Source organism: Ranitomeya imitator, chromosome 4, assembly GCF_032444005.1.
Source record: "Ranitomeya imitator isolate aRanImi1 chromosome 4, aRanImi1.pri, whole genome shotgun sequence".
In the NCBI taxonomy this organism is placed as follows: domain Eukaryota; kingdom Metazoa; phylum Chordata; class Amphibia; order Anura; family Dendrobatidae; genus Ranitomeya; species Ranitomeya imitator.
The window spans coordinates 396971281-396983695 of record NC_091285.1 but is presented as its reverse complement, the minus strand read 5'-3'; the positions used below and the strand labels follow the sequence as shown (position 1 = coordinate 396983695).

Below are 12415 nucleotides of genomic sequence, written 5' to 3'. Positions count from 1 at the left end.
TCCGATATCTGGAAATATCGGATCGGATTGGATCGGACCGATACCCCTAAAATATCGGGTATTGCAAGTCAATGGGACACAAATATCGGAATTAAAATAAACCCTTTCTTTCCTTGTAGGTTAATTCTACATGAAGGAAAACAACGAACAAGAATGTAGAATGTATTGGGGGAGGTGGAGGAGACATTAAAGGCATAGAGGTTAAGCCCAATCAAATGGAATAGCAGGAGTTAATCTTTTTTTTAAGACGTTCAGAGTTACAAAGATATTGACTTTGTTAAGCATTGTTATATTTTGTCAGATATTTATGTTTCACTACTTCCGTGCTCTTCACCTTCTTTTTTACTTCTCCCACACTTTCTCCTTCATCATCCTCAGCAGCAGCATCTTTTTCATCAACTTCTTCTTCACCTTATTCATCTTCTTCTTCACCTTCTTCCTATTATTCTTTTTTTTTACATTCTTCATATTCTTCTTATTCAACTATTATTATTCTTCATATTCTACTGCTTCATCTTCTTCATATTTTTCTTCTTCATCATATTCTTATTTGTGACAGGCATTCCTGTAGTTGTTATCTATAAAAGTTTGAAGATTACACTTTCCGTTCTGCCTGTCACAAAAGATTTACAACAGGATTTGTCCGCGTTCAGTTTTGCCTGCAGCAGGTTTTTCCAGGGGCACCACGAGGAGGAACGGACTCACCCCCATACACCGCTTAGTCTTGTTCGGCTTATAATTTAGATAATATCTTTTGCTCTGATTTTGTCTTATGCTTAATGTTCTTCTGCTTTTTGTTCTGCAGCTTCTTGTTCTTCTGCTTCTTGGTCTTCTCTCTCTTGTTCTTCTGTATCTTGGTGGTTGTCTTCTTCTTTGTCCATTTGGTAATCTTCTTCAGAGTCATCTTCTTGGTCTTCTTCGGGGTGGTCTTCAGGGTCGTCGTCTCCGGGGTCGTCGTCTTCTTCGAGGTGGTCTTCAGGATCATCGTCTCCAGGGTCGTCGTCTCCGGGGTCATCGTCTTCTTCGGGGTGGTCTTCAGGGTCGGGGTTGGCGTCATCTTTGGGGTGGTCTTCAGGGTCGTCATCTCCAGGGTCGTCATCTCCAGGGTCGTCATCTCCAGGGTCATCGTCTCCAGGGTCATCGTCTCCAGGGTCGTCGTCTTCTTAGGGGTGGTCTTCAGGGTCATCGTCTCCAGGGTCGTCATCTCCGGGGTCGTCGTCTTCTTTGGGGTGGTTTTCAGGGTCATTGTCTCCAAGGACGTCATCTCTGGGGTCGTCGTCTCCGGGGTCATCATCTTCTTCGGGGTGGTCTTCAGGGTTGTCGTCTTTAGGGTCGTCGTCAGGGAGATCCAGAGTGATTACCAAAAACCATTTCAAAAAGCTTGAACTTGGAAATGTAGCAGATGATACAAGAAGGCTGAGAAACTGCCGAGAACCAGCTGACGTTACTGGAACCCGGATGGGTAGCCGAAGGTACAAGAGCCAATAGAACTACCGAGGACCAGCTGATGGTACTGGAACCCAATTACTAAGCAGGAGGTACCCGTGCCAGAAAGCACTACCAAGGACCACCAGACATTGGTGGAACTTTGATACCGAGAAGGAGGCACCTAAGCCAAAGGCTCTGCCTGGAACCAGCTGACGGTACTGGAACCCGGATGGGTAGCAGAAGGTACAAGAGCCAATGGAACTACCGAGGTCCAGCTGATGGTACTGGAACCCGGTTACTAAGCAGGAGGTACCCGTGCCAGAAAGCACTACCAAGGACAACCAGACGTAGGTGGAACTCAGATACCGGGAAGGAAGCACCTAAGCCAAAGGCTCTGCCTGGAACCAGCTGATGGTACTGGAACCAGGATGGGTAGCAGAAGGTACAAGAGCCAAAGACACTGCCAAGAACCAGCTGATGGTACTGGAACCCAGATGTGTAGCCGTAGGTACAAGAGCCAATGGAACTACCGAGGACCAGCTGATGGTACTGGAACCCGGTTACTAAGCAGGAGGTACTCATGCCAGAAAGCACTACCAAGGACCATCAGACGTTGGTGGTTGATGAAGTGGCTGAGTAGTTCTCCCGACATATTGTTTGCCACATTGACACTATATCATATAAATAACGAATTCAGTATTACAATTTAAATGTTGATTGATAGTAAATTTTTCTTTGATAGAAAATGACATTATGCTGTTGGATTCATGATTAAAGGGAACCTGCCACCCCCAAAATCAATGGTGAGGTAAGCTCACCGTCATCAGGGGCTTATCTACAGCATTCTGTAATGCTTTAGATAAGCCCCCGATGTCACCTGAAAGAGGAGAAAAAGAGGTTAGATTTTACTCACCCAGGGGTGGTCCCGCTGCGGTCTGGTCAAATGGGTGTCTCAGGTCCGCTCCGGCGCCTCCCATCTTCATTCCATGATGTCCTCTTCTGGTCTTCACGCTGTGGCTCCATCGCAGGTGTACTTTATCTGCCCTGTTGAGGGCAGAGCAAAGTACTGCAGTGCACAGGCGCCGGGCCTCTCTGACCTTTCCGGTGCCTGCGCACTGCAGTACTTTCCTCTGCCCTCAGACAAAGTACGCCTGCGCTGGAGCCGCGGCATGAAGACCAGAAGAAGACGCCATGGAATGAAGATGGGAGGCGCCGGAGCGGACCTGAGACACCTATTTGAACAGACCGCAGCGGGACCGCCCCTGGGTGAGTAAAATCTAACCTCTTTTTCTCCTCTTTCAGGTAACATCGACGGCTTATCTACAGCATTACAAAATGCATTACATTTGCCCCTGCTGAATGTGAGTTCACCTCACCATCGATTTTGGGGGTGACAGGTTCCCTTTAATGTTGTGGCAACATAGATCAGACAAGGTGATTTTCTGGACTTGTTTTCTCATTTTGACTCTCATAGTTGTGGTCTACCTATGATGTCAATTACAGGCCTCTCTCATCTTTTTAAGTGGAAGAACTTGCACAATTGATGGCTGACTAAATACTTTTTTTCCCACTGTATTGTGTGCCAACACCCAACAGCTGACAGATCGGGGGTACTGTGCCGAAGACTGAGATAACCTGCTGGCAGTGATATACGGAATAAAGTGATAATAAATAGAGTAAAGTGCTGCGGAATATGTTGGCTCTATGGACATAAAATTATTATTATTATTATACAGGGCATCAGTTCCCACCAGGAGCACGCGCATTGTGCAGGCTCAGGCATCACCCTTAGAAAGCTGTATTCAATATCTGTGGAACTGAATACGGATTTGCTTCAGAAACAGCTTAGGTTAACATCTTCTAGAAGGTTTTCTTTTGGATTTCATTTATAAGGTATATTTGAATAATTATTAAAATCGCTTGCTCTACATTATTATTGAATAAAAATTAAAATCAGAGATACGCTTTAAGCAAGTTCAAGCTATTTTTTTCTTCTATTCTTCATAAGTAGATATTTGTTAAGTGGATGGGGCTTTTCATTGGTATTTAGTATCTTATGTAATAAAAATGTAGAAGATATCTTGAATAACACCCAGGAGTATAATAGTATAAAGTAGGGGTGTCCATCCTGCGGCCTGCAGATCACGTACTGTACGACCAAGGACGGCTATGATTACAGCCCAACACAAAACTGTGAGGTTACTTAAAATGCTACGAGATTTTTTTGTGACTACATTTTGCAATTTGTGTGAATGAAGCAGTATGCGGCTTGAAATTTGTGTCATCTTCCAAGTGCAGAGAGTAGAATTGACATCATCAATCTTTACATATGATCATAGTGACTTTGTGAGGCAGCGATTCTCAATAATATTTTAACCTTGCACATTATTAGTGCTACCCTCAGTTCACAGGCTTGAATTGAATCCTGGTGAGAGGAGTTAGGAGAGCCGCCAGGAACTTATAGACCAGGAGCGAACACAGACAGAAGAAGACCCCTGTGCAAGGATAGTATATGGGCCCACTTGCCTTACTGTCTAATAGCTCATCAGAATTTACAATTCCACCTGCTATGGAGGTGGAGGTGGGCCCCCTTAACTCTCGAGCCCCTGGGCAGCTGTACAGGTTGCACTAATGGTATGTCCCCCCCCCTGTCCTTGATGGCAGTGGAACAAACAATTAATTTTTGCATTCTGTCAGTCCATGCAATGGGGCAAGGAATCAGAGGAAGAAACAATATGGAGGAAGTGGAGCATGAAGCATCAAGAAAGAAAAAGAACTGAAAATGAATGAAAGAATTCAAGAAGGTGAAAGCGCAGGGGAAGTAAGCAGAAATAGGCAGGAGTCAGAAAAGAGGCTCCATAATTTGTAACCTACCTGGATGTTGGGAGCATGAAAAAGGCAAAATCACCTTTTCAGGTGATGCCACAAATAGATAACAGGCCCCCTCATCCCTTGTCAGTGACTTAACTCCTAGGCTGCCCTAGTCACATTCCACACTAAGTGTCGGACTGACTTACTGGAGGTGGGCACAGGTAGGCCTGTGTTGGGAGTGAGGGGGCTATTTAGTTTCCAATGGCCCTGAACCCCTTGCAAGACCCTACACAGCATCAGATGTAGTGCAATGGTTAATTGCTAGGTCGCCTATCTTAAAAAAGCAGAAACTGCACTGATAATGCCAGTTCTACATAATCAGTGCAGGACAGAAAGACCTTTATTGAATCATGGTCACATGACAAAAGTCCTTGTGCGGCCCCTGACAACCCCTCTTCTTCCTACGTGGCCTAGAGATGGCAAAATATTAAACAGCCCTGGTTTCTAGAAAAGCAATTAGATGTGTGAATCAATTTGATAAAAATTGAATTTGAGTTGCAATTTATGAAATTTGCAGGTCCTAGCGAATTTGAACAAACTATGATTCAATTTGTGCAAATTGCCATAACACTGCAAGCTGACTTTTTACACATTGTAGAAGATTACTTCAGTCGCAAAAGGCTGTTATGACCTCAGGCGTGAGCACACAGGCATCACCAAAATGGCTTGCAGCTATCAGAGCACATGGTATAGCATAGCCTGTACAAAAGCCGAAACAGAGAATGCAGAAGCCATTTCAGAGTGTTTTAGGACCGTGAGAAAATGTCAGAGCTCAAAGTTCAGCAATAGGATTAGTAATGGATAGGTGTCTTATAGACGCCTCTCCATTACTAAGCCGTGGGCTTGATGTCACCTAACAATACAAAGGTGACATCAACCCTGCAGACATGAACTCTACTTGCCACCGCTACTGGGCAAGTGGGAAGAGTCGGGCAAAGCACTGAAGCCCTGCTATGTGTAGCACAAGCAATCACAAGATAGCAGTTTCAAGTCTCCTAGGGAAACTATTGAAGCATTTGAAAAAGTAGAAAAAATGTTTTTAAAAATGTAAAAAAAAAAAATAAAAGTTCAAATTAGCCCCCAGTTGCCCCATTTAAAATTATACAATAATAAAATACACACGATTGGTATCGCTGCTTTCATAAATGCCCGAGCTATCAAAATATTAAAATAACTAATCCAATTGGTAAATGACATAGCAAGAAAAAAAATCAATATGCCAGAATTAAGTTTTTTTGGTCAATAATATGCAATAACAGATGATCAAAACATTGAATCTACCCAAAATGGTATCAATAAAACCGTCAGCTCGGCGTGCAAAAAATAAGCTCTCATCCAGCCCAAGATCCTGGAAAATGGAGATGCTATGGGTCTCGGAAAATGGCGCCATTGTTTTTTACAAACCTAGAATTTTTTTTATCATTTAAATAAAGAAGAACCTATACATGTTTGGTATCTGCGAACTTGTAGATGGTGAAGGTGTTAATAGGGGTTAAATTTTAATCTTGCTTGTTTTTATGGGCACTTTGAAATGTTGTCCATTTCATAAAATGAGACAACCCCTTTAATGAAAATGGTAACAATATTGTGTTTAACTGTATGAAAATGTAATCATTATTTTCATGCATGAACCATAGTTACATGACAGGTTCAATCGAAGACAATAAAAAACAATGAATAAATAGCTAACCGATTAATAAACTACAATAACTAGATGGTTCAACAGGATCTACAAATTTCCATTTGAACCAAATATACCAGCACATGAAAGCTTCAGATATTTAAAAGACAAAAAGAAGTTAAAGGGAATTTGTCACCAGGTTTTTTCTACCTAATATAAGAGCAGCAATATGTAGAGACAGAGAACCTGATTCCAGCGGTGTGTCACCTAATAGGCTGCTTACTGTAATCTTGTTAAAATCACTGTTTCCTCAGCAGGAGATTATCACTAGAAAACTAATAAACCTTCTACCACATAGTTCTCCATATTCATGAACTCTGCATATCCCCACATTGACTGATATCTTACTGCCTATACACAGTATACAGAGATTTCTGTCAGTCAGTGTTGTGTTTGGGCTTATAGCTGTACTTTCAGAGAATAAGTAGATCTGCATCATGTAAATAGTGATTTCACCAAAACTTTAGCACCTAATATGTGACACATTGCTGGAATCAGGGTCTCTGCCCCTACATAATGCAGTTCTTAGATGAGGTAGCAAAAACCTAGGGACAAAATCTGTTTAAATGGGTTTTCCGGTGAAAACCATTTATCCATATTGAACCAAATATACCTGCACATGAAAGCTTCAGATATGGGATAGGTATTAACTAATTGATCTGTGGATGTCCAACCTTTGTGACCTACACTGGTACTTTTATTTACCTTAAAATGGGCGTAGTCGACTGCCACACCATTCATTCCCTATGGGTCTGTCAAGTTATGTGCTTGCCTTTTTGTGGCACCCTGATAATGGAGCGATGGCCATTACATTCTAAAGGATAAAAGTTCCCCCTTCTTCTGATCCCATCGGCTGATTAATAACTGATCACATATCTCATGGGTAGGTGATCACTTGTTTTCACTGAAGAACTACTTTAATGTCAGTCTGAATTAATTAAAGAACATTGATCACAATTTACAAATCTGAATTGGTATCTACCAATAGTTAACCATAAAAGAAATGCCTAATAAATTATTCAATTTTTATTATAATTCTTATTATTATTATGCAGATCCAACATACTTTGTAAATGTTCTTCAAGGACTTATTACACAAGTTAATGAGTCTGTTAAGACCTTCTGTCCTGTTTAGCAGAATAAGTATAAGAACACATAGGCAGACACTTACCTGTCTCCACAGCTTCTTTCACTATTACAGCACAATAGGGTCTCTGCGTGGCATCCCCATTCGGTGGTGTGTATGGCCCAACTTCAAAATTGGACAGACTTATTCGCAGAAACGGAGACATGGCTTTTCCTGTATAACAGTGAGACACGAAAGTTGTTTATAATGTCACGTCCTTTCCTTCAGCTGCTTATCTATCAGGAAGAGCCCAAAATGAGCATTTGTAGTAAATGTGTGATCTGCAGAGCAGGAAGCGATACAGTGGTCTATGTGTTGGCAAATGTGTCATCCGCACTAACTTCAGCTCTGTCTTTCCAGATTTGTCTGGCAACTCACAAATGTCAGCAGCACCTGCTCTTATCAATTTCCAACACTACAAGCACGAATATAACTACAGTGAGTGTAAGGCATGGGCTACAGAAACATGCCAAGCGCTAGCCGGAAAGTCAGGAGTCTATGTCTATGTGTCACTACTCACTAACCGTGACTGACTCACTATTGTAATGTAATGAAACAAATCTATTGTCTGAAAATTAGCTATTGTTTAAACCTAGCTTCTATGTCAAGCAAACAGCAGTTTTTAAATTTTTGGTTTTATGGTTTTATGTTGATATATATTTAAAGATTTTTCTGTATTTTCATGACGATGAAAATTGTACACATTCACACTGAAGGCATCAAAACTATGAGTTAACACATGTGAAATTATATACTTAACAAAAAAGTGTGAAATAACTGAAATTATGTCTTATATTCTAGGTTCTTCAAAGTAGCCACCTTTTGCTTTGATGACTGCTTTGCACACTCTTGGCATTCTCTTGATGACCTTCAAGAGGTAGTTACCGGAAATGGTTTTCACTTCACAGGTGTGCCCTGTCAGGTTTAATAAGTGGGATTTCTTGCCTTATACAGTTAGGGCCAGAAATATTTGGACAGTGACACAAGTTTTGTTATTTTAGCTGTTTACAAAAACATGTTCAGAAATACAATTATATATATAATATGGGCTGAAAGTGCACACTCCCAGCTGCAATATGATAGTTTCCACATCCAAATCGGAGAAAGGGTTTAGGAATCATAGCTCTGTAATGCATAGCGTCCTCTTTTTCAAGGGACCAAAAGTAATTGGACAATGGACTCTAAGGGCTGCAATTAACTCTGAAGGCGTCTCCCTCGTTAACCTGTAATCAATGAAGTAGTTAAAAGGTCAGGGGTGGATTCCAGGTGTGTCGTTTTGCATTTGGAAGCTGTTGCTGTGAGCAGACAACATTCGGTCAAAGGAACTCTCAATTGAGGTGAAGCAGAACATCCTGAGGCTGAAAAAAAGAAAAAATCCATCAGAAAGATAGCAGACATGCTTGGAGTAGCAAAATCAACAGTTGGGTACATTCTGAGAAAAAAGGAATTGACTGGTGAGCTTGGGAACTCAAAAAGGCCTGGGCGTCCACGGATGACAACAGTGGTGGATGATCGCCGCATACTTAATTTGGTGAAGAAGAACCCGTTCACAACATCAACTGAAGTCCAGAACACTCTCAGTGAAGTAGGTGTATCTGTCTCTAAGTCAACAGTAAAGAGAAGACTCCATGACAGTAAATACAAAGGGTTCACATCTAGATGCAAACCATTCATCAATACCAAAAATAGACAGGCCAGAGTTAAATTTGCAGAAAAACACCTCAAGAAGCCAGCTCAGTTCTGGAAAAGTATTCTATGGACAGATGAGACAAAGATCAACCTGTACCAGAATGATGGGAAGAAAAAAGTTTGGAGAAGAAAGGGAACGGCACATGATCCAAGGCACACCACATCCTCTGTAAAACATGGTGGAGGCAACGTGATGGCATGGGCATGCATGGCTTTCAATGGCACTAGGTCACTTGTGTTTATTGATGACATAAGAGCAGACAAGAGTAGCCGGATGAATTCTGAAGTGTACCGGGATATACTTTCAGCCCAGATTCAGCCAAATGCTGCAAAGTTGATTGGACGGCGCTTCATAGTACAGATGGACAATGACCCCAAGGATACATCCAAAGATACCCAGGAGTTCATGAGTGCCAAAAAGTGGCACATTCTGCAATGGCCAAGTCAATCTCCAGATCTAAACCCAATTGAGCATGCATTTCACTTGCTCAAATCCAGACTTAAGACGGAAAGACCCACAAACAAGCAAGACCTGAAGGCTGCGGCTGTAAAGGCCTGGCAAAGCATTAAGAAGGAGGAAACCCAGCGTTTGGTGATGTCCATGGGTTCCAGACTTAAGGCAGTGATTGCCTCCAAAGGATTTGCAACAAAATATTGAAAATAAAAATATTTTGTTTGGGTTATGTTTATTTGTCCAATTACTTTTGACCTCCTAAAATGTGGAGTGTTTGTAAAGAAATGTGTACAATTCCTACATTTTCTATCAGATATTTTTGTTCAACCCTTCAAATTAAACGTTACAATCTGCACTTGAATTTTGTTGTAGAGGTTTCATTTCAAATCCAATGTGGTGGCATGCAGAGCCCAACTCGCGAAAATTGTGTCACTGTCCAAATATTTCTGGCCCTAACTGTAAATGGTGTTGGGACCATCAGTTGTGTTGTGCCGAAGTCTGGTGGATACACAGCTGATAGTCTTACTGAATAGACTGTTAGAATTTGTATTAAGGCATCTTTCTGTCCTTCTGTCTGTCTGTCTTTCTGTCTGTCACGGATATTCATTGGTCGCGGCCTCTGTCTGTCATGGAATCCAAGTCGCTGATTGGTCTCGCCAGCTGCCTGTCATGACTGCCGTGACCAATCAGCGACGGCCACAGTCATATTAGTCCATCCCTTCTCCTCTGCAGTCGGTGCCCGCTCCATATTCCCCGCAGTCATCGCTCATACAGGGTTAATGCCAGCGGTAACGGACCGTGTTATGCCGCGGGTAACTCACTCCATTACCGATGCTATTAACCCTGTGTGACCAAGTTTTTACTATTGATGCTGCCTATGCAGCATCAATAGTAAAAACATCTAATATTAAAAATAATTAAAAAAACCCAAATCATTGTATACTCACCTTTCGCGACGCTCCGGTGACCTCCGGCAGGTTCTGGTGCCAAGGATGGCATGGGAGAAGGACCTGCCATGACGTCACGGTCATGTGACTGCGACATCATCACAGGGCCTGCGCGCCTGTGCGAGAACGACCTGCCGTGACGTCACGGTCATATGACCGCAACGTCATCACAGGTCCTGCGTGCCTGCGTGAGAAGGACCTGCCATGACGTCACGATCATGTGACCGCGACGTCATCACAGGTCCTGCGCGCCTGCGCGAGAAGGACGTGCCATGACGTCACGGTCATGTGACCGAACTACAAGGGGCCCTCGGAAGGTGAGTATATGTTTATTTTTTAACCTGTGACATACGTGACTGGGCAATATACTACGTGGCTGGGCAATATACTACGTAGCTGGGCAATATACTACATGACTGGCTAATATACTACATGGCTGGGCAATATACTACGTGGCTCTGTGCTGTATACTACGTCGCTGTGCAATATACTACGTGGCTCTGTGCTGTATACTACGTCACTGGGCAACATACTACGTAACTGGGCAATATACTACGTGGCTGGGCAATATACTACGTGACTGGGCAATATACTACGTGGCTGGGCAATATACTACGTGACTGGGCAATATACTACGTGGATGGGCAATATACTACATGGCTGAGCAATATACTACGTGACTGGGCAATATACTACGTGACTGGGCAATATACTACGTCACTGGGCAATATACTACGTAACTGGGCAATATACTATGTGGCTGGGCAATATACTACATGGCTGGGCAATATACTACGTGACTGGGCAATATACTACGTTACTGGGCAATATACTACGTGGCTGGCTAATATACTACATGACTGGGCAATATACTACGTGACTGGGCAATATACTACGTGGCTGGGCAATATACTACGTGACAGGGCAATATACTGCGTGGCTGGGCAATATACTACGTGGCTGGGCAATATAATACGTGACTGGGCAATATACTATGTGGCTGGGCAATATACTACGTGGCTGGGCAATATAGTATGTGACTGGACAATATACTACGTGGCTGGGCAATATACTACGTGACTGGACAATATACTATGTAACTGGGCAATATACTACATGGCCGGGCAATATACTACGTGGCTGGGCAATATACTACGTGACTGGGCAATATACTACGTGGCTGGGCAATATACTATGTGACTGGGCAATATACTACGTGACTGAGCAATATACTACGTGACTGGGCAATATACTACGTGGCTGGGCAATATACTACGTGGGCTGTGCAATATACTACGTGGCTGGGCAAAATACTACGTGACTGGGCAATATACTTCGTGACTGGGCAATATACTAAGTGACTGGGCAATATACTACGTGGCTGGGCAATATACTACGTGGACATGCATATTCTAGAATACCCGATGCGTTAGAATCGGGCCACCATCTAGTATATATACGTATACATACATATACAGAGGGTAAAATAGGTATTAAATACTGTATATCTAGAGCAAGAAAGAGAGAGTGAGAGAGATCACACATCAGTCCCAAGGTGTATGGCTGAATTTACAATACTCTCAGGAACGGGGATGCAAATGGTATGATCTCATTATAATTAGAGGACAGGATTAGAATGAAATGTAACACCTCCTATAAAGCTGACAGCAGGCAACACAGCTATTCCTATCCCTCCCTGCACAGCAGTCATTTCTATTGGTGTTTGAATCCATGGATATTCCAGTCCAGCGGGTTCGGCAAACATCTTAAAAAGTTTGGTTTGGGTATCAAAACTCCATTCAGATGTATGGGGGGCCTGGCATCCTTTGCTTGCCATGCTGTTTTCTTCATATCAGTATGGCAAATACGGGCTCTGATCTGAAGTAAGAACATTTTTGCACAGAGCTGTGGTTCCCACGCTGTCGGATGAGAGTACTACTCTCAACAGCGCACACATGCAGTAGCTGATAACAGTGAGAATAGGTGCTGCTGATGAGAGTATTTATCGGTCGCTGCCTATGCTATGAATAGATAAATAAATCAAGTAAAAAAGACTTGGGGCCTCCTCTATTTTTAATAACCAGTGCATGCATAACCCTCAGCTGTCAGCTTTATCATGGCTGGTTATCAAGAATAGAGTGGTCCCACAGTGTTTTTTTTTTAATTTTTGACAACCATTTTTGACAACCAAGCCAAGCTAAAGAATAAAGCTGGGGGCT

At 42.6% G+C, this 12415-nt stretch overlaps 1 protein-coding gene across 1 annotated transcript in view; it reads right to left on the bottom strand.

Moving 5' to 3' along the window:
• PRKCQ (protein kinase C theta) overlaps positions 1–12415 on the bottom strand; it is a 243795-nt gene that overhangs the window by 149712 nt on the left and 81668 nt on the right. The window contains exon 2 of the mRNA XM_069765311.1: positions 7152–7280. Within this exon, the coding sequence (XP_069621412.1) occupies positions 7152–7272 (121 nt within the window). The 5' untranslated portion in view covers positions 7273–7280. The remainder of the gene's footprint in view (positions 1–7151; positions 7281–12415) is intronic.